A 23,320-nucleotide genomic window follows, 5' to 3' on the forward strand; every position below is an offset into this window, starting at 1 on the left:
CAGAACGAAAATGAAGCCGATAGTTCCATCGTTAATATATACAGTTGGCCACGCCGGAACTCAAACGCCAGACACGTGACCAGCGAACCGGAAAACACCCCCAAAAATGCTATTGGTTGGGTAGCTTGTCAATCAAGAGCGGGGGCGGGGAATGAATGCTATTGGTTGTGTAGGTTGTCAATCAAATCATCCCGCCCCTCCTGGAGCATAGCCTACTTTATCGTCAATTTTAGAATAAATGGGACCATAATTTAGCAAAACGCATATCATGATGATTGAAAGGAGACTTTAAACTAGTGACTGGAAGCATATAGAATTTATGACAATTTTTATTACGGTAAGAAAATCTAGTCTAAAGTTTGTCAAAAACCCATTCACTTGCGCTAAAATAAATTCTTTCTGACACTTCAGGTCGGCGCAGGGTAAAACAGCGCCACTCTGGCCATTCATAAGCTTCCGTGTTGGCCTCATCGTAAATATCCAAGCCTTGCCCCTTGCTACAGACCCCCATTTAATGGCATTTCTATCACTTGGACCGCAATTTATATAGTAAGATCTATGTCAATTTAACTCTGAGAGTGTACAAATGAAACCAAATGGACCCGTTAGGGTCCATTTGGTTCCATTTGTACACTCTCAGAGTTACAGACCCATAAGGGTCCATTTGGTGCCTAATCTATCATTTAGCTGGGGACCCCCTGGAACTCCCTCAAGGACTCCTGGGGGTCCCCGGACCCCACTTTGAGAACCAATGGTGTAGGCTATAGTTTCAATAGATTATAGTTTTATTGTTTTGTTGATATTATACTGTTTAGACTTCATGTATAGGTTCTTGGTTTATTACCTATGATCTTGGATTACAATTTTTATGCATCTGAAGTATTACTGCTTACTGTAAATCGCTCTGGGAAAAAGCTAAATAAATACATTGTAAATTGATGGAAGAAGTACTTCACAATGTTTTACTGTTACATGTTGTATTTGCAAAGTTTTTGTTTCATATAAATCCACCCTATACATGTTATGAGCTACTATCCGCCCGCTGTTAAAACGCACCGTCAGAGTTATGGGGGTCGTGGAAACCACTGTGCTACACTAATGGAACAGAGCCTTCATTAGTATCATTGGTAACACCTGTGAAGGAAGTGATAATATGGCTGCTGTGCATAGAGCCTATTGTAAACGAGCGCTTCCAAACTCCGACACTTAGAAAAATGATCACCTGCACGGAATGTATTGACAGAAAGTAGCTCATAATAACTATGGTGGACTTTTATGAAACAAAAACTTTGCAGATAGAAAGAGGATTATTCCAGCTTTACTCACAGCTGCAATGTTGAGGAGTTTGACGTTGTTTAACCCCATTAAGACCGGGAACGCGTCTGTGTGTCATTTTTAGATTTCTCTGGCTATTCAACGGGTGCCGCGCTATGAGCTTGTAAATCTGCTATTTTTGCAGAAAAAAAAACGTAAAAATGTGTGCAAGTCTTTGAATGGAATATTTTTTAAAGCGAACATTTTTAACTCAAATCTTTGCTTCTGGGGGTTCCCTGTAACATCATATTTTGAGACGGGGGTCCGCGGTCAAATACATATAATCTTGGGGGTTGAAAAAGTTTGAGAACCACTGTTTAAATAGCAACATACGTTTTTTTGCAAAAAAAAAATGTTAAGATTTAGAAGACATTTGTAGAATCCCCCAGAAGCAAAGATTTGAGTTCCAAATATTCGCTTTAAAAAAAACCTATATATTCAAAGATTTCCACACGTTTTCAGGATTTTTTCAAGAAATAGCAGATCTACAAAGCTCATAGATAACCATTAACCATATAAAAAAAAAATGTTGCTTCACCACACCAGCGCTCCTTCAGCAGCAGCTGCTTCTAAATGTTGTCGCTTTTTCGGCGCCAGTGCTGTCTTCTTTCACTTTCTCCACACCGTTTGGTGCCCGAGGTTGGTGCCCTGTGCTTCAGCACCCAAAGCCCTTCCGTTAAGCTGGCACTGGTTACGACATCAGCAGAGAAAAACAGAACATTCAATACAGTGTGGACAGTATTTATCAGAACAATAGCCACCACACCTTACAGTTTTCTACTGGGGAATAGAGTACTCTCGGTAGGCTACTTAGTTACTTTACACCACTGTCTAAAACATAAGAATCATTTCTGACCTAAAAACTAAGTGCATTTACTCAAGTACTATATCAAAGTACAATATTTGGAGGTATTTCCAGTTTTCAGTACTTTTACTTCTGCTCAACTACATCTCAGAGGCAAATATTGTGCTTTTACTCCACTACAATTATTTGAAAACTTTAGTTACAAGTTACTTTGTAGATTTTGATTATTATTACGAAACGTACATTAACCACTTCAGCCCCATATACATTTCGGCCATTTGAAAATAGCCGATCTACAAGCTCACAATGCGACGCGTTGTGAGCTTGTAGATCGGCTATTTTCAATCATGTTAGTACTTTTACTTTTGATACTTTAAGTATATTTTGATGCCAATACTTTTACTGAAGTATTTTTATATAATGTGGCATTGCTACTTTTACTTAAGTAAAGAATGTGAGTACTTTTGTCCATCACTCCTCCACAGTAGTATAGCTCTGGGACTGTGTTACATAAAGCTCATATCCGGGCTGAGGGGGCAACTGACCACACCATCACATTCTGACCTCTATTTATGAACCATTTGTATCACAAAATGTAAAAAATGTTGTTGTCGGGCAGAAATCTCGTATCTACCAGTGGTGGAAAAAGTACTCGTATGTTTTACTTAAGTAAAAGTATCAATACTGCAATGAAATACGCCGTTACAAGTAAAAAGTCCGGCATTCAAAATGTACTTGAATAAAAAGTACAAAAGTATTGGTATTAAAAATGTACTTAAAACACCAAAAGTAAAAGTAATCATTTTGCAGAATGTCCCATTTCACAAGTTCAAAATGTATACAAATCTTTTGAAAATGGCAGATCTACAAGCTCACAATGCGTCGCGATGCGACGCATTGTGAGCTTGTAGATCTGCTATTTTCAATTGGCCCGAAATGTATATAGGGCTGAAGTGGGTATAATGTGTGTTTTGTGATTATAATCTAAATCTGCAAAGTAACTAGTAACTAAAGCTGTCAAATAATTGTAGTGGAGTAAAAGTACAATATTTGCCTCTGAGATGTAGCGGAGTAGAAGTAAAAGTATCGGAAATGGGAAATACCCAGTAAGGGCGCGCTCTCACCAAAAGTTGGCTGGCCGTTGTTAAACGCAGGTTGTGCGCGGCCACAGTTTTTTGCAGCCAGCGGATTCTAGAAAAACGCTGTGACGCACCTGTCACGCACCTGTCACTCACATTCAAGACCGTCCCCGTAGCCCGCACCGCCACTAGACACTAGACACTTGACAAAAAAAATGTCTTTGCACTTTCACACTTGGGGTTCGTACATCTACATACACATTCAGATTTAAAATATAAAGTACTTACCCCATGGCCACGGATGTTACAATCATGTACGGGCCCTCATAAGTATCTGTATCTTCCGTATTGTTCAATAAAAAGCATTTTAATCCAATCAGTGGTCATTTTCTCCGTATGCTTTCAACTGCGCGACCCTAGCGGTTAAGAGGTGTATTGCACTGTTGGTACATTATAACTCTATGGGAAGATGGCCACCAATCGGATTAAAATGCTTTTTATTGAACAATACGGAAGATACGGGTATTTCTGAGGACCCGTACATGATTGTAAAATCCGTGGCCATGGGGTAAGCACTTTATATTTTAAATCTGAATGTGCATGTAGATGTACGAACCCCAAGTGCACAAATTATAAAGTACTGGGTGAGATGCAACAGCTACAACCAGTTGGTCCACTGAGAGCACCATGTTGCTTCCTGAGTCTTGGGACGGTCCTCCTTCGACTCACCCGATTGGACAGAGGGGGAAAATCAGCTCCTGCCTCCAGCAGTTTTATGCTTCTTCGTGTAGAGCGGATAAACGCAAGGTCTGCGCGACAAGCGGAAAAATCTGCTCTTGCGTGAATCCACGCATTTGCATTGACAAAGCATTGGCAGATTCTGCCCCAGAGGTAAAATAAAAGTGCGGTGGGAGCGCACCCTGAGTTAATATTCCTCAAAAGCGTACTTAAGTACAGTACTTGAGTAAATGTACTTAATTACTTTACACCGCTGTGTGTCTCCATATTCTAAAGCTGGCTTTTGCACTATACGGGATTTCTTTTAATCTTAAAACGATTTTGAAATCTGGTTGCATCACCCACTACAGGATAATCTTATAAAATGATTTGATCAGATAATCTGAAGGGCATCCCACACTCAGTGTTGCCAGATTATGTGAGAGAAACAAGCAACCAGGTCTAGGAAAACCAGCCCAAAATAAGCGATTATGGGCCACACATGAGCACTTTAACATGTACATCAGCTATTTGAAAATAGCAGATCTACAAGCTCATGTGAGCTTGTAGATCTGCTATTTTCAAATAAAATCTTGCGGGGAAATTATAATAAGCAGATCTGGCAACCCGGCCCACACTACAGGATTCTATCCACATTCTCTGGCTTGCCCCGAACACAGCAATAATAAATAATAATATAAATACAAAATATCACCGGTCATGTTGGCCTGCTTGCCTTGCTTATTTATTATAATTATTAGTAGTAGCCTATATTATTTTTATATTCATTAAAGTAAACACTTGATTGATTGATTGATTGATTGAATACTTTATTAGCCCAAGAACGCCTATGGCTTGTTTCCATTGGGGTCCGTTGTACTCAATTCATCAAAACATTTAATGACAGACAAATGTACAGTACTATGCAAGACATCATATATAAACAGTTAGAGAGAGAAGAGAAATATGTGCAGCCACCTGTAAGTGCTCTTTTTGAGCGGTTTTGAAGGACAGTAGGGATTTACACTCCTTTACGACCGTTGCTGGGCGTTCCACATTTTCGGGTGAAAATGCATGATGTCATCACCAGTCAGTCATTTCGATCCACACAGCTGCACATGATTGTGTGTGTGTGTGTGTGTGTGTGTGTGTGTGTGTGTGTGTGTGTGTGTGTGTGTGTGTGTGTGTGTGTGTGTGTGTGTGTGTGTGTGTGTGTGTGTGTGTGTGTGTGTGTGTGTGTGTGTGTGTAGCCTGATCTCACACAACATAGGTGAAATAGCACAGAATGAAAGTTCCGTAAATAGACGACTAGGAAAAAAAAATGTATGTTGCTATAATATCATTGGTTCTCAAACTTCTTTCATGTCAAGGACCCCCAAAATGATATGGATTTAATTTGTTCGGACCCCCCCCATCTCAAAATATTTTGTTTGTTGTTGTTTGTTGTTAAGATTCAAGTTAAGAATGTATATATTCAAGATTTGCACACCGTGCTATGAGCTTGTAGATCTGCCCAAAAAATCTAAAGTGACACAGATGCGGTCCCAGTCTTAAGTTAACTGTTTGTGTTTGTTCCCCCGTAAAGTAACGCCGTACTTGATCATACAGCGTCACACAAAAGCATCAAAAGTAGGCTATCGGATCCACAAGCTCGAAAAACACGGCGTGAAGCGACACGTTTTGAGCTTGTAGATCTGATGCTTTTGACACAGAGAAGTGAGCAGACACTATAGGCTCTATTCACAGCAGCCATATTATGAAGACATTCACAGGTGTTACCAATGATACTAATGAAGGCTCTGTTCCATTTAGGCCTTGGCTACACGTACATGGATCTTTTTCTAAACGCACATTTTTGTGTGCGTTTGGGCCTTTCAGCCACACGCAAACGGTGTTTTTGTCCGCTAAAACGGATATTTTTGTAAACGGATAAATAAGTGAAGGTTTTCCAAAACATGCGTTTCAGTGGATCTGTGTGGACATGTAATCCGGAGATTTCGAGAAACGATGACGTCATTGCGCATTCGCACATGGTCATTATAATAATAAATAATATAATAATACATATAAACACCGGACCGCTCATGGTCATTATAATAATAAATGAAGAGAGAGAGAGAGCAACACTTACAGTCTATGAAACAAGGCACGCTCATTTATGGCAAAATAATGTCATAATTAATAATAAGACAGTGGTGGGAAAAGTAGTTCATTCACTGTGTGACGAAAGCCTCTTTCTCTGCGCCAAGTAGAACACACGGCGCGCACACAGATTGAATGTGGGGTCTGTCGTCCTAAAACACAATCGCCCCGGGTCAAAATCCAGCGACCATGGAGCGGCCGCGGGTGGCCCGCTCAAAAGGTGCGTGGGGCGGGGTGTTTTGGGACGACCGCCCATGGAATGAATTGATGAAGTAAAACTCCGCCCTGAAACATGACTGTCATACCATAACAGTCATGGTGCCGAGAGTCCCTGCTTTATAGTGGTGTTCGATATGTTTACATTGCCAACTGTCACATAAACGTTCAGATTTCAAATTATAAAGTGCTTACCCCCGAGCCACGGACGTTACAAGGCGATCCGGACGGCGATAAGTACCCGTATCTCCCGTATTGTTCAATAAAAAGCATTTTAATCCGATCGCCGGCCATTTTCTCCAAATTTTCTCCGATGCTTTCAACCTTGCGACACCAATGGTTGGGAGGTGTATTGCAGAAAAGAAAAAGAAAATGGCTGGCGATGGGATTAAAATGCTTTTTATTGAACAATACGGGAGATACGGGTACTTATCACGGTCCGGATTGCCTTGTAACATCCGTGGCTCAGGGGTAAGCACTTTATATTTGAAATTTGAACGTTTATGTACATGTGAGAGTTGGCAATGTAAAAAAAAAATCACACCCAGTGTGGTGTTCACACAAAACGAACACCACTATAAACCAGAGACTCGACAGCGTCATGTGAACCATGGCTACTGTTTGCGCTGCAGCTGCGCCCTAATAATGTTGTTTTCGTTTATGTTCACGTATGCTGTTCACGTATGCTATTAAAATAATGCAGCTATTGCAGTATTGGGCCTTAACATGTGATTACAAATGTATTTGTATTTGGCCCCTCATATATATAATTATAAAATAAATGTAAATATAAAATCTGATATAAGCGATGCGTTTTGCGTCTACGTGTGGACAGGGATTTTTGTTTATCTTTGTCATGTGGCCAGGGATTCTTTTTAAAAACGGAGGACTGAAATATCCGTTTAGTAAAAGATCCATGTACGTGTAGCCAAGGCCTCAGTGTAGCACATTGGTTTCCACGACCCCCATAACTCTGAGTGTACAAATGGAACCAAATGGACCCGTGAGTTACACACCTGTAAGGGGCCATTTGGAAGGCCATGAGGGTCCCTGGACCCCAACTGTAGACCCACTGGTGTTTCCAGATGGGCCAACATGCACAATACAAGCACCCTGACTCTGTTTGACCAGAATGGAACAGAGCCACATTGGTAATGGTAACACCTGTGAATGTCTTCATAATATGGCTGCTGTGAATAGAGCCTATTGGAACTGGAGCAATATAACATTGAAGCTGATGAAAGGGTCCTCTCTCCTGATTGGCTGAAATTGACGACCCATCTGGACATGTATTTCCTGTTTACCCCTGTTACTGATCAAACACTCTAGCAAAGATCATGATCATATATAGCTATTTAACACTAATTTTAACAAAGGAATATCACTTACCCTACCTTTTAATACTAAACATGCCATAACTGGAATAACCTGTTAGGCCCTGTTTTGTACTTTGGCTATTCGAAAATAGCTGATCTACAAGCTGTAACACGTTGTGAGCTTGTAGACCGGCTGTTTTCGGAAACGTTTGACTCAGTGAGTACTTTTACTTTGGTACTTTAAGTATGTTGTTCCAGCAGAGAGGCGGAGGTCACAGCAGGGGTTAATGAAAACCATGCATGCACTGAGGAAGTGCCCAGTGTTGCCAAGTCTGCTTATTATAAGCATTTGAAAAGCATTTGAAACCATTTGAAAATAGCCGATCTACAAGCTCACAATGCGTCGCGATGCGACGCATTGTGAGCTTGTAGATCTGCTATTTTTGAAAGATTTGTTATACAATTTGAACTTTTGAAATGGGACATTCTGCATTACGGGTACTTTTTTATATCAATACTTTTGTACTTTTACTCAAGTGCATCTTGATTACCAGACTTTTACTTGTAACAGAGTATTTTTACACTGCAGTATTGATACTTTTACTTAAGAGTACTTTTCCCACCACTGTTTAAATCAGTAGTTCTCAAACATTTTCATGTCAAGACCGTGCACGTGTGCGTGCGTGCATGCGTGCGAGCATGTGTGTGTGTGCGCGCTCATGTGGCCAGTAGTCGCCTCTTTTGGGCTTGTTTTCGTAGAATTGGTTGCTTGTTTCTCTCGCAAACTCTGGCAACACTGGGAGTGCCTTAACTCCCCAGTGATTCTCAAACAGTATTTTGCAGTGTTGGAAGAACTTCCATTTTGCACTTGAAAGAGCACTCCACTCATTATCATCCTTATCTTGGTCCTCACTAGTGCTCAATATATTAATATATATATATATTTTTTTTTAATGAGCTATCCGGTCACTAAATTCATGGCATTATTAAGCCATTAACCCATTCAACCCGGGACCGCATACAGTGTCATTACGGGGCCAGAGCTCAGCTCTGGACCTGTTTTGTTATTGGCAGTATTCTGTCACTTCTTCTTCTTCTTCTTCTGCCACTTTTCGCAGTTCTGGCTGAACCGTGCAGTCGCTTTTTACGAAACTCGGCCATATGGTAGATGGTCATGAAAAACGATCATGAAATAATTCTCACAATCTTTCGTCCAAAGGTGGCGCTATAGCACTCAATTGAAAATGGCAACTTTGAACAGGTACAACTCATGCCCTGTTTGACCTAGAGCCATGAAACTTGGATACGCATATGCGTCTCCTCATGCTGAACAACTTTCACCCTCTGACTTTTGACCTCTGACCTTTAGATCTCCCACCATTTTGAATTATATGAAAAACAGTCATTGGCTCCTAACTTCTGCATTTTTTCACTTATGGAAAATCCGTTGGAATTTTTTGTAGGCAGAGGTCCAAAGTTCAAGTGTTAAACGTTTCGTGCAATTACCTATATTAAATTGTTTATAGGGTCAATATAAGTAAATAAATATATAATAACCTTTCCAACAGGAGCAGCTTTTTCATATTTATCACACATTTTGTTATTATCCCCATATGACAGGTGAAAAAAATGACGAAATTTTAAAAATAGTTATCATAATGAAACTTCCCCAGTTGATTACTTACATGAAGACAATGATTTATCGTATTACAAGTTTTCTGAAATTGTATATTTAAAAATCCCAGGAGGAGATAGATTTGAACTATTACAGTTTTATGAAAATTATTCATCTGTGCCTAAAACATACATGCAGACTCACATTTCTTTGAAACTTTGCAGAAATGTACAGGGTCATTCCAAATATCACTGAAACCAATCTTACTCCAATTGGCCAAAAGGGGGCGCTATAGCAATTTTTTGAAAAGGCAGACTTTAAACAGGCATAAGTCATGCCTCGTTTGGCCGAAAGTCGTGAAACTTGCTTACACATGTGCCTTGACTCATGAGGAACACACGTATCGATTTGACCATTAAGCTCCGCCCTTAGATTTTCCGCAATTTTGAGCAGTTTGAAAAATACTTGTTTTTGCCAGTTCTGGCTTAACCGTGCATACGCTTTTTACGAAACTCGGCCATATGGTAGATGCTCATGAAAAACTACCAAGAAATAATTCTCACACTCATTCGTCAAAGGGTGGCGCTATAGCACTCAATTGAAAGTGCCAACTTTGAACAGGTACAACTCATGCCCTGTTTGACCTACAACCATGAAACTTCGATACACACATGCGTCTCTTCATGCCCGACAACTTTCGTGGTCTGACCTTTGACCTCTGACCGTTAGATCTCCCACCATTTTGAATTATATGAAAAACAGTCATTGGCTCCTAACTTCTGCATTTTTTCACTTATGGAAAATCCGTTGGAAATTTTTGTAGGCAGAGGTCCAAAGTTCAAGTGTTAAACGTTTCGTGCAGATTGCTCAAAAATCCCAGGAGGAGATAGATTTGAACTATTACAGTTTTATGAAAATTATTCATCTGTGCCTAAAACATACATGCAGACTCACATTTCTTTGAAACGTTGCAGAAATGTACAGGGTCATTCCAAATATCACTGAAACCAATCTTACTCCAATTGGCCAAAAGGGGGCGCTATAGCAATTTTTTGAAAAGGCAGACTTTAAACAGGCATAAGTCATGCCTCGTTTGGCCGAAAGTCGTGAAACTTGCTTACACATGTGCCTTGACTCATGAGGAACACACGTATCGATTTGACCATTAAGCTCCGCCCTTAGATTTTCCGCAATTTTGAGCAGTTTGAAAAATACTTGTTTTTGCCAGTTCTGGCTTAACCGTGCATACGCTTTTTACGAAACTCGGCCATATGGTAGATGCTCATGAAAAACTACCAAGAAATAATTCTCACACTCATTCGTCAAAGGGTGGCGCTATAGCACTCAATTGAAAGTGCCAACTTTGAACAGGTACAACTCATGCCCTGTTTGACCTACAACCATGAAACTTCGATACACACATGCGTCTCTTCATGCCCGACAACTTTCGTGGTCTGACTTTTGACCTCTGACCTTTAGATTGCCCACCATTTTGAATTATATGAAAAACAGCCATTGGCTCATAACTTTTGCATTTTTTCACTTATGGAAAATCCACCGCTTTTGTTTTGTCGGCAAAGGTCCTAAGTTCATGTGTAAAATGTTTTGTGCAGATTACTCAAAAATCCCAGGAGGAAATAGATTTTAACTATTGCAGTTTTATGAAAATTATTCATCTGCCCCTAACACATACATGCAAGACTCACATTTCTTTGAAACGTTGCAGTAATGTAGAGAGTCATTCCAAATATCACTGAAACCAATCTCACTCCAATTGGCCAAAGGGGGGCGCTATAGCAATTTTTTGAAAATGCAAACTTTAAACAGGCAAAAGTCATGCCTCGTTTGGCCGAAAGTCGTGAAACTTGCTTACACTTGTGCCTTCACTCATGAGGAACACATCTATCGCTTTGACCAGTAAGCTCCGCCCTTAGATTGTCCGCAATTTTGAGCAGTTTGAAAAACACTTAAACCCAGGATTTTTCAGCTATTTGCGTGAAACTGTATCATCTGTGTGATCTCCTTTTTCACAGTTACTTGTCTGTTGGGCCAATGGCGTCTCCCTTAAATGAATGCCTCACAATCTCAAGGTCGCCAGTTCAAGCCTCACTTGATGCAGACTTAATTTAAGTTGAATTGCAAACAACATGACTGTATCAATGAATACATGTGCAAATGGTAAAGATAACCTGAAATGCTTATTTGAGAGTACGTTTTTTCAACGTATGACATACTTCATTCTGAAAATAGCTGATCTACAATCTCACAGCTTTTCATGGTTTGTGAGCTTGTAGATCGGCTACTTTCACTAGTTTTGGTTCTGAGGAGATGTACAATTTCTTCATTGGTAAATGGTTTGTGAACGAGTGATCTTAGTGTTAGTGAAACAGGGGCTTGGTTCATGAAAGAAGGCAAGAGTTTATGATCTTCAACAGACAATATCAGCCTGGACAAAGCTATAGCACTATAGGTAGTGTTGCAGCCTATTAGTCTGAAGGTTGAGAGTTCGAATCCTGTTAATGGCAGTAGGTTGAGATGTCCAATCAAACCATTATGTTTCCATCTCTCTCTCTCATCAATCTATTGTTTCCATGTCACTCTCTCTCTCTTCAATCTATTCCGTTTCCATGTCTCTCTCTCTCTCTATTCACTGGCCCCGTGTTATCGCTGCTTGCAGCTATATTTTTAGATTTGTTTTTGCTATAACCATTGTTTAATACTTTGGGCTATTTCTTTTTAAATTGAAAATGTGTGCAAATCTTTGAATATATTATATTCTCAGGCGGCAGAGCTCTCGCCTTTAGACTACAAGGTCATGGGTTTGATCCCGGGCACCGCCAACTCAGCGTATGCGTAGCACAGATTTTAGTCCATGAGCCAGAGCCCCAAAATTGAGCAATGATTATCGAAAGAGTGGGCAAAACCATACCTATATTAAATTGTTTATAGGGTCAATATAAGTAAATAAATATATAATAACCTTTCCAACAGGAGCAGCTTTTTCATATTTATCACACATTTTGTTATTATCCCCATATGACAGGTGAAAAAAATGACGAAATTTTAAAAATAGTTATCATAATGAAACTTCCCCAGTTGATTACTTACATGAAGACAATGATTTATCGTATTACAAGTTTTCTGAAATTGTATATTTAAATATGCAAATTAGGCATTTAGTCCATGAGCCAGAGCCCCACAATTGAGCCAGATATTGAATATTCCCTCGTTAAAAACCTTTGACTCCAACATCTTAACAACATGAAATAAGAATGTTGACTCTGGCTTTGTCCAATGTTCTAATGTTGATTCTGGAAAGTTATGCAAATTCGGGCATATTTTCCTAATGCCTCATTTGCATATTTACATATACAATTTAAGAAAACTTTTATACGATAAATCGTTGTCTTCATGTAAGTAATCAACTGGGGAAGTTTCATTTCATGATAACTATTTTTAAAATGTTGTCATTTTTTCATCTGTCATGTACGTATGGGGAAAATAACAAAATGTGTGATAACCATGAAAAAGATGCTCCTGTGAAAAGGTTATCATATATTTATTAAACAATTTAATATAGGTATGGTTTTGCCCACTCTTTCGATAATGAAATCTTCTCTGGCTCATGGACTATTACTGTAGGTGCGGTAAGTACTGGGAGCTGATGGTAGGTGTGGCGTCCACCTCAGCAAGCCATCTCCCAGGGGTATAGCGCATCGTACCAGGGACAGACAGTGTTATCGGCTGATACCGACAATAAGCCACTCCCGACCTACTTATTAATAATAGCTACTTCTTCTCCTTCTGCTGTCCGTCCACTGAAGTCGTTGTGTTGTTTTGTTTGGTTTTCCAGGAGAGCATCAGGTGCTGTGTCCCTCCCAGACGGTGCTGGGCCTAGCCGGGGAACGGGTGATCCTTCCCTGTCAGGTGCATCCTCCTGTGGACATGCACAACAAGAAGATCGAGTGGTCCAGGTTCGTAAATAGAGGTTTGAGACCAGTGGTGGAAAAAGTATACTCAAATATTTTACTTAAAGGGGGAGACCTTTACTTTTGGCTACCTAGAACTGGATAATTGATTGACCTCAATCAATTATCCAGTTCTAGGTAAAATAGAAGGGGGGGAGGACTTTTTTCTTATTTCCACACAACAGCTCTAAGGTGTATTAAAGACATAGTTCAATGTTGAAAATGAGCGGTATTCTCCTTTAAGTGAAAGTGTCGATACTGCAATGTCGAAGTACTCTGTTACAAGTAAAGGTCTGGAAATCTAAATTTACTTGGGTAAAAGTACAAAAGTATTTGGTATCAAAATGTGCTTAAAGTACCAAAAGTAAAAGTACTTAAACATTTGAAAATAGCAGGCTATTCTCAAACAGCCTAGGTATAAAATGGGGCTAAAGTGGTTAATGTATGTTTTATAATGTAATAACTTATATATCTGCAGTACCTAGTAACTCAAGTTTTCAAATAATTGTAGTGGAGTAAAAGTACAATATTTGCCTCTGAGACGTTGTGGGTAGAAGTAAAAGTACTGACAATTGGAAACACTCCAGTAAAGTAAAAGTACCTCAAAGATTGTGCTTAAGTAAAGTACTTGAGTAAATGTACTTAGTTACTTTACACCACTGCATTTATATAGCTAAAATCTGAAATGAACACAGATGCTTTCCCCCCGGGTCATTAAGACCTGGAAAACATCTGTGTCACTTTAGATTTCTTTGGCTATTCAAAAATAGCAGATATAAAAGCTCATAGCGCGGCACCGAGTGCCGCGCTATGAGCTTGTAGATCTGCTATTTTTGAAAAATCTAGAAATGTTTTTTGGGTTTTTTTTTCTCAAAAAACTGTTAGAATAGGCTCTATTCACAACAGCCATATTATGAAGACATTCACAGGTGTTACCAATGATACTAATGAAGGTTCTGTTCCATTTAGTGTAGCACAGTGGTTTCCACGACCCCCATAACTCTGAGAGTGTACAAATGGAACCAAATGGACCCTTACGGGTCCATTTGGTTCCATTTGTACACTCTCAGAGTTACACACCTGTAAGGGGCCATTTGGAAGCCCATGAGGGTCCCTGGACCCCAACTGTAGACCCACTGGTGTAGCAGAGTGTTTCCAGTGGGCCAACATGCACAATATCAGCACCCTGACTCTGTTTGACCAGAATGGAACAGAACCTTCATTAGTATCATTGGTAACACCTGTGAATGTCTTCATAATATGGCTGCTGTGAATAGAGCCTATTTAGAAGACATTTTTAAGAATCGCCTCAGGTCTTAATTTTAATGGGTTAAAGATCCTTGGTTCCTCCTCCTTCCACAGAGCCCAGCTGGAGCCCCGGTTCGTCCACCTGTTCAACCTGGACCCCGGAGAAGACCCCGACAGCAGCGTGAGCGAGCTCTTCCACTATAGGACCTCCGTGTTCGAGGACGAGCTGTCCAAGGGAAACATCTCCCTGGCCATCCCCCACGTGGCCCTCTCCGACGAGGGGACCTTCACGTGTTCCGCGCCGCAGTTCCGCTCCGCGGGCGAGAGCTGTTCCATAAAACTCAGTGTCGGTGAGAGCAGTGGTGGAAAAAAGTACTCAAATGTTTTACTTAAGTAAACGTATCAATACTGCAATGCAGAAAGTACTCCGTTACAAGTGAAAGTCCGGAATTCAACATTTACTTGAGTAAAAGTACAAAAGTATTGGCATCAAAAATGTACTTAAAGCACCAAAAGTAAAAGTACTAAAATGTTTGAAAATAGCCTAGGCATAAAATAGAGTTAAAGTGGTTAATGTATGTTTCGTAATATCATCATTTATATCTGCAAAGTAACTAGTAACTAAAGTTTTCAAATAAATGTAGTGGAGTAAAAGTACAATATTTGGATCCAAGATGTAGTGGAGTAGAAGTAAAAGTATTGGAAATCGGAAATACTCAAGTAAAGTACAAATACCTCAAACTTGTACTTAAGTACAGTACTTAAGTAAATATACTTAGTTACTTTCCACAACTGCGGTGAGGTTTTAGTCTTGCGTTTTTCGGTCCACAATCTCCTGAATGCTAGAGTCTGGAACTCTAAAGCTGTCAAATAGTTGTAGTGGAGTAAAAGTACAATATGTGCCTCTTAGATGTAGTGGAGTAGAAGTAAAAGTACAAAACATTGGAAATACTCCAGTAAGGTAAACATCCCTCAAAAGTGTACTTAAAGGGCAAGACCACTTTGTTAGAGGTTTGGGTTGTGTATTTACCTTGCCATTATCTAACTCCAAAGGTGGACAAGAAATCAAAAATAATTGCTCCATTGATTAGAAATTGATAATTCAAAATATGCTCCTCATTGACTTACATTGTACGGTCAAACAGCTCTCAAAGTCACTCTTTTAGCACATAAACAGACGCAAACAAAGTTGATTCAGACAATACAGAACATCACCAAACCCATACTGTTTGTTTTTGAAATAAAAATGTTAACTTCCTGTTGATTTTGCTATTTTTATGTAGAAGAAAACTCGGACTGGATCCACGGATCCGGATCCAGATCTTCAAATAGTAAAATCAACAGGAAGTTAACATTTTTATTAACAAAACAAACAGTACTGGGTTTGGTGATGTTCTATATTGTCTGAATCAGCTCTGTTTGCATCAGTTTACGTGCTAAAAGTGTGACTTTGAGAGCTGTTTTACTGTACAATGTGTCAATGAGGAGAATATTTAGAAAATAAAATTCTTATTTTTTTATTTCTTGTCCACCTTTGGAGTTACACCATGGCAAGGTAACTACATAACCCAGACCTCTACCAAAGTGGTCTTGCCCTTTAACGCTGGGGGCGTGTCTTCTCCCCCGCGTCATCAGTGCCCATACCCTTGGTGGGATTGACGAAAGGGCCTACTCTGTGTGGAGTTTGCATGTTCTCCCCGTGTCTCCTAGGGTAGTTAATGCCCTCACAAAAACATGCAGTAATCCTGGTCTCTATACTGCCTCCCCCTGGTCAGCCAGGGTGCCTGATGCAGGGGAAGGGAACTGGTTGGAATAACGTGTTCCTTCCACGCGCTACGTCCTACGGGGGAAAGTTGTCTCTCATGCATTGAAGGAGGCATGAGCTCGCCCCTGGGCTCCCTAGGCTGTGGGGGGAGTGGATCACTTAGAAAATTGGCACCGGGTGGAAAAAGGGTTACAAAATCATGGGATAAATTGTAAGAGATTAAAAGTGTACTTAAGTACAGTACTTGAGTAAATGTACTTGGTTACTTTACACCACTGGGTAGGTAGGTAGGTAGGTAGATAGATAGATCGATAGATAGATAATCTTATGTGTTTTTTTACAGTGGAAATTAGTATGCCATCGATCTCAGTCATCGGACTAGCGGACGGTGGCTTAACGTTGTCGTGCGACTCCGGGTGCTGGTACCCAGAGCCCGAGGTGACCTGGCTGGACGGCGAGGGAAACCTCATTCCCGTTCAGCACTCGCTGACGATGGCGCCCGAGCCCAGCTGTCACCACAGCCAGACCGTCGTCACGGTGACGCGGTCCGCCAACCTGACCTGCAGAGTCCGCCTGCAGCACATGAACCACAGCTACAGCTACGAGACGCACAGCGTCTACAGCCCCGGCGGAATAAGTACTCAAAATGTTTTACTTAACCCATTAAGACCTATAACTGTGTCATTTTTAGATTTGAGCTAAAAAAACATTATTTTATACTTTGGGCTATTCAAAAATAGCAGATATACAAGCTTGTAGCGCGGCACCAAGTGCCGCGCTACGAGCTTGTAGATCTGCTATTTTAAAAAAAATCGTGAAAATGTGTGCAAATCTTTGAACATATATATTTCTAAAGCAAGCACATTTTTAACACAAATCTTTGCTTCTGGGGGGTTCCTGGCTGGAACAAAATATTTTGATGGGGGTCCGCGGCCAAATACATATAATTTTGGGGGTCCTTGACATGAAAAAGATTGAGCACCACTGATACAGAAACATAGGTTTTTCAGAAAACTGTTGAGATTTTAGGAGACATGTAGAATCGGCTTCAGGTCTCAATGGGTTAACCACAGTGTGTTCTATTTTCAGGTACTGTGCATATCTCAGAGGGTGTCGTTTCAGGGTGCGGTGTCGCCAGGGCGGCGATCATTTGTTTCGGAGTGGTGATGTCGTCAGCATTGCTGGCGGCGTTCTGTTTCTGTCGCCGCGGCGGCAAGTGGCGTAAGTTTTCAAATATCTCCTAAAAGGAGCATTTCTCAGCCTGGGCCCTGTCGCAATGATTACATAATCGCCTAATCGCAATTATCTTACTACTATATAATAGGCTCTATGCACAGCAGCCATATTGGAAAGAAATTGGGCCCCTTTCCTTGCTTCCTTCACAGGTGTTACCAATGACACTAATGAAGGCTCTGTTCCGTTTAGTGTAGCACAGTGGTTCTCAAACTTTTTAATTTCAAGGACCCCCATAACTCTCAGAGTTACACCCTCTCAAGGAACCATGAGGGTCCCTGGACCACACTTCGAGACCCACTAGTGTTTCTAGTGAGCCAACATGCAACAATATCAGCACCCGCCACCCTGACCCTGTTTGACCAGAATGGAACAGAGCCAACGTTAGTGTCATTGGTAACACCTGTGAAGGAAGTAAGAAGAGGCCCACTTTTCCCCAAAATGGCTGCTGTGCATAGAGCCTATTGACAAAAGCTCGGCAGCGATTCGCAAGCACAGGATCCCTCCACATGCCTCCAAGACCCGCCACAGACCGTTGATCAGAGCTATGGCTATGTTTTAGGCATCTTACCTCACCTCCATCAGTGATCGGACTTTCGGTTTGATTGATTCTCTGATTTGCCTATCAGACCCCTCAGGCTGGATCTGGCGGGTTGCCATAGCAACCAGATACAGGAAGTCTGACCTCTTTATCCCATGACCGAGGTTGGGAGGTTGGGAGGATGCGACTGGAGGTTAGGGCCGCAAAGCAAAGCGGGAAGGGGAGGAGAGGAGAGGAGAGGAGAGACCAGAGAGGCCGGACTTCGCATGACGTGTGTGCAGAGCTATAATGGGCTCTATTCACAGCAGCCATATTATCACTTCCTTCACAGGTGTTACCAATGATACTAATGAAGGCTCTGTTCCATTTAGTCTAGCACAGTGGTTCTCAGATATTTCAATTTCCACAACCCCTATAACTCTGAGAGTGTACAAATGGAACAATTGTACACTCCGAGTTACACACCCGTAAAGGGCCATTTCGGAGTGTTTCCAGTGAGCCAACATGCACAATATCAGCACCCTGACTCTGTTTGACCAGAATGGAACAGAGCCTTCATTAGTATCATTGGTAACACCTGTGAAGGAAGTGATAATATGGCTGCTGTGCATAGAGCCTATTCAAGCAATTTTGACTGTGTGTAAATGCATGAGTTGTACTTAAGTATACCATATCTAATACTGTACATTATTATCAGTTATACACTAGTATATACTATCATATTTTATATTGTTTCAGGTAAACAATGGCCACGGCTCTGCCAGGTTGAACTGCCAGGTGAGTTATGTGTGTGTGTGTGTGTGTGTGTGTGTGTGTGTGTGTGTGTGTGGGTGGGTGCGTGCGTGCGTGCGGGCGGCCGTGTGTGTGTGTGTGTGTGCGTGATATAAAGTGTGATCAATTAATTTATAGAGATCTCCTGATACAATTTATCACTTCATCATTCCGATATCTGAACTTGCGTACCAGTGTATAAACATTAACCGGTATGAATTGGTAGTCGATTTCAACATTAATGATGTGACTACATCGATGCACAGAACCCTGAAATAGGCTCTATGCACAGCAGCCATATTATCACTTCCTTCACAGGTGTTACCAATGATACAAATGAAGGCTCTGTTCCATTTAGTGTAGCACAGTGGTTTCCACGACCCCCATAACTCTGAGAGTGTACACCCGTAAGGGGCCATTTGGAAGCCCATGAGGGTCCCTGGACCCCAACTTAAGACCCACTGGTGTAACAGAGTGTTTCCAGTGAGCCAACATGCACAATATCAGCACCCTGACTCTGTTTGACCAGAATGGAACAGAGCCTTCATTAGTATCATTGGTAACACCTTTGAATGTCTTCATAATATGGCATAGAGCCTATTAACCATGAATGTTTTAGAACTAACCATGGTTAGTTCTAAAACATGTGTCCATTGATTTAACATTAATGCATTGTTCTAATAGGAGAGATATCTCTATTGTTACTGAACAAACACTCTATAGCAATGATTACTATCACAATATAGAGCTATTTAACACTGTTACTGAACAAACACTCTGTAGCAATGATTACTATCACAATATAGAGCTATTTAACACTGTTACTGAACAAACACTCTGTAGCAATGATTACTATCACAATATAGAGCTATTTAACACTGTTACTGAACAAACACTGTGTAGCAATGATTACTATCACAATATAGAGCTATTTAACACTGTTACTGAACAAACACTCTGTAGCAATGATTACTATCACAATATAGAGCTTTAACCTTTTAACAAGAAACTCTTTGTTTCGATCAAAACATTTCACGTACCCTACCTTTAACACATCGAGTGCCATAAACGGTCCGGACCGTTTTTGAGAATCCAAACGAGAAGTGCCGTAAACGGTCCGGACCGTTTTTGACCCAATTCTATTTTTATACGAGGGGCCCACGTGGGGCGCTAAAATGAAACTTTGGGATCACCCAAGGAGTTTCTGAGAAGGAGAGGCTGGATGTGGCTCCATGTCAAAAATCCTTCTGGTCGGCGTTTCCAATGTTATCTCCTTGACTAAAAGCTTAATATCTCCGTTTCTTTTTAACGTGGAAGTGAGCCGTTTTCGATCGGCGATCACGCTGCAATGGAGGATCGTGTTAGAAATATTATTGTTCCAGGCGTTAGTCGGGACCCTCCGCCGTCTCGCACGCACACTTTGTTTACATGCACTTCCGTGTCGGGGCTTCTACAGCCCGAAACGTATCAACGTAAGTGGATGGAAGAAATGCAGGCACTCAACGTATAATATTTTAATAAACCTCTGGCACCCAATTTGTTAACATTAATCTATTGTTCTAATAGGAGAGTCACTGCTGGGAGTCTCGTCAACAGCAGAGTTGGACACTGATGTAATGCTGGTTGCATCTTCATCCAATGGTAGGTCAGTAAATATAAACAATAATAATGATAATAATAATAATAATAATAATAATAATAATGCTATTCCACGTATAATGCACAATGGCAACCACACTAATTATGACCAGCACTTATAATACTTCATAAACCTAGTTATAAGTTGTCGTACATGATTAAAAACATGAATGAATGTTAAGATGCATTATAAATGTCCATTTTCAACCTATCCTCGCTAATGCTCATTATAAGATGACACCATTGCTGTGTCTCACCATGCCTACCAGTGACATCATCGATGGGGAATCCAAGCTAATAGAAACTGCAGGCTTTCTATTTTTAAAATTATTATTAATTATATAAAAATAAGGTTGAAACATGGGTGAAGCCGTTCTTTAAAGGTTTCATGACATTATTTTATTTTATTTGTATTTTCTTCCTGTTTTTTTGTTTTGTTTTATGACCTCCATTACACCCCCAAAAACAGAACTTTGATGAACATTCAGTGGATTTTCTGTGGTCTGGGGTTTTTCTGAATAATTGGGCTAAAAAAAAGGGCTGGGATTGGCCCGTGGACTTTGACATCATAGTCCATTAATCCCGCCTCGTCTCCTCCCCGCCCATCCCCTATCCGGGGGATGGGCGGGGAGGGCGATGATTGACAGGCAAAATCCTTCAACAGCCACACCCATTTAGGCAAATAGTTTTTTTTTTCCATTGCAGCTGAAAAGCCCTCAGAACACAGAGAAAATACCATGGCTCACTGGGGTGGTTTTTCAGTTAAAACATTTGAATACACGTTGGAAGAACCATGAAGAAGACTTTTTAACGTTTTGTAAATCTGAACGTTATGAAACCTTTATTATACAGTCTTACTACCATGTATTGTTTGTCCAGTGGAAGTGTCCGACAGCCAGAGAACAGCTGACCAGGTGGAAGTGCAGTCCGTCTCCCCTCCGCCGAATCGAGAGCAGACGTTGGCCCTGCAGAGAATGGCTTCCTCCATGGAATCCATGCAGAGCACATGGACACACCTGTCTGCAGTAATCAGTACCGCCGCTAACGAGCTGACCAAGAGAGAGGGCGGCGGCGTCTCCAGGGCGGAGGAGAAGCACGAGTGACAATATGGTTGTTTTCCACTGCAACGACCTGAAGCTGGACTCGTACTTTTAACCCTTTTAACACATTGAGTGCCAATCGCGTAGCCGTAGACCTACGCAAACCTATTTAAAGCCGCCACGTGCCAATCGTGTAGACCTACGCGAAGTGTTTTTTTTGTTTTTTTTTACTCACAGGTTGAAATTTCATTGTAGGCCTCGTTCGCCATGACACATTTCATTGTAGCACCACCGGAAGCGGAATTATTCTTCTCCGGATATTGAAACGCCATTTTCTAGTTTAGAGTTTAGAGTCAATCTTAAGGATTTTAACAAGGTCTATGGCGACCTGAAAATAACAAAAAAACAACAATAAAACGCTGAGTACATTATGAGATTAAACGCTGGTATGGAATGTGTTAAGACCGGACCTAGGAAAGTATCTGTGTGTCATTTTTAGATTTCTTTGGCTATTCAAAAATATCAGATATACAAGCTTGTAGCGCGGCACTGAATGCCTGTGAAAACGGGACCGAATCACAAGCTCACAATCCGTGAAAATACAAGCTCACAACGCCTCGCAGTGCTTGGGAAGGGAGCGCTTGGGAGGGTCTCATCCTTACGGGCAGAGAGGGGTCTGGGGGGACTGAGGACTGAGAGGTGACTGTCACTTATCATATTGATGCCGAGCAGAGATGCGGGATTGTTGGGACTGCAACACTATCTGGCTGGGTTAAATGGAGTGGAAAGGCTCAGATGGTGAAATCAAAAAGGGGAGTCGGTCGTCTGTCCAACGGGAAAATGGTACTACCTCCCCTTTTGGCCACCATTTTTTGAGGGATGGGGTTAGATTATTCCAAACCTGGGTGGCAGTGCTGTAAAAAGGAGATTTTACCCATGTTTGTTTTATGGGTGGGTGGTACCAGATCGTTGTTTACCCTCCCTCTGGTTTCGTGACTGTGGGTGTCACTAACTTTTTGGAGGTAATTAGTCAGATATGCGGGTATTGAGGGCATTGCGGGCAAATTTGCATTTACCATTTTGAACTAATCCCATTTTTGGGTTGTTGTTTAACCCTGTCTTCTACCCTGAGCCAGCCTAGGCTAGCAAAATGTTCCCCTCAGAATCCTATCACACAAGGATTTGGAGGACCCTGTGTAGTAACTCTGAGGACCCCCTAGGGGTCCCGGACCCCCTGTTGAAGACCACTGTTATAGACGATTTTGAAATCTGGTAGCAGTGTTAAAGGAGTAGTTCACCCAAAAAAGTTACACTTTACCCTCAATACTAACGTGTAAACTGTTTTTTGTGTTCCAATGTTCAATGCCAAAAAAAATAATCATTTCATAATCGTGATTCCCTCTTTCAAAACAACAAGACAGTACAAAAACGTTTTCTGTTTGACATCGTTACATATTGGAAGAAATTGTAATACTTTTCACTGTGGCACTGTGAGTATATTTTGATGCCATTACTGTTGTACTCTCAATAAAGATTTTTCAATACAGGACTTATACTTGTAAAAGAGCATTTACTACTAGTTCTCGCCCTGGCGTCACCAGGGCGAGAACACGCCCTGGCGTGAACTGGTCGAAACATGTTTTTTACAGAGTGGAGGAGAGGAATGGAGTTAAAACAAACTTTAGAGGTAGGGTTAGAGATTTCCTTTGGTTAAAATAGGTGTTAAATAGCTCTATATTCTAATAGTGATCATTGCTATAGAGTGTTTGTTCAGTAACAGGAATCTCCATGTCTTTCCAGCTCTTTATTAAACAGAAAATGCATTTTCAGGTCAGGATACCAATTTTTACCTGGGTAGAGAACTCAGCCAGGATACAGATTAAACAAGTGAAATTGGAAGTGATGACACAAA

The 23,320-nt window shown here is 41.0% G+C and overlaps 1 protein-coding gene across 2 annotated transcripts in view; it reads left to right on the forward strand.

Moving 5' to 3' along the window:
- Nucleotides 1-22,957, forward strand: part of LOC311057684 (butyrophilin-like protein 10) — a 30,404-nt gene extending 7,447 nt beyond the window's left edge. Inside the window, exons 2-8 of one of the 2 annotated variants that reach the window (XM_084074710.1) lie at nt 13,058-13,178; nt 14,535-14,770; nt 16,529-16,822; nt 17,275-17,406; nt 18,698-18,736; nt 20,297-20,371; nt 21,248-22,957. In XM_084074710.1, the coding sequence (XP_083930836.1) occupies nt 13,058-13,178; nt 14,535-14,770; nt 16,529-16,822; nt 17,275-17,406; nt 18,698-18,736; nt 20,297-20,371; nt 21,248-21,471 (1,121 nt within the window). In that variant the 3' untranslated portion in view covers nt 21,472-22,957. Of the gene's footprint in view, nt 1-13,057; nt 13,179-14,534; nt 14,771-16,528; nt 16,823-17,274; nt 17,407-18,697; nt 18,737-20,296; nt 20,376-21,247 lie in introns of both variants that reach the window. The other variant, XM_084074711.1, reaches the window with a different exon arrangement.
- Nucleotides 22,958-23,320: the final 363 nt, after the last annotated feature.

Source organism: Gymnoscopelus microlampas, assembly GCF_963454915.1.
Source record: "Gymnoscopelus microlampas genome assembly, chromosome: 12".
NCBI lineage: Eukaryota > Metazoa > Chordata > Actinopteri > Myctophiformes > Myctophidae > Gymnoscopelus > Gymnoscopelus microlampas.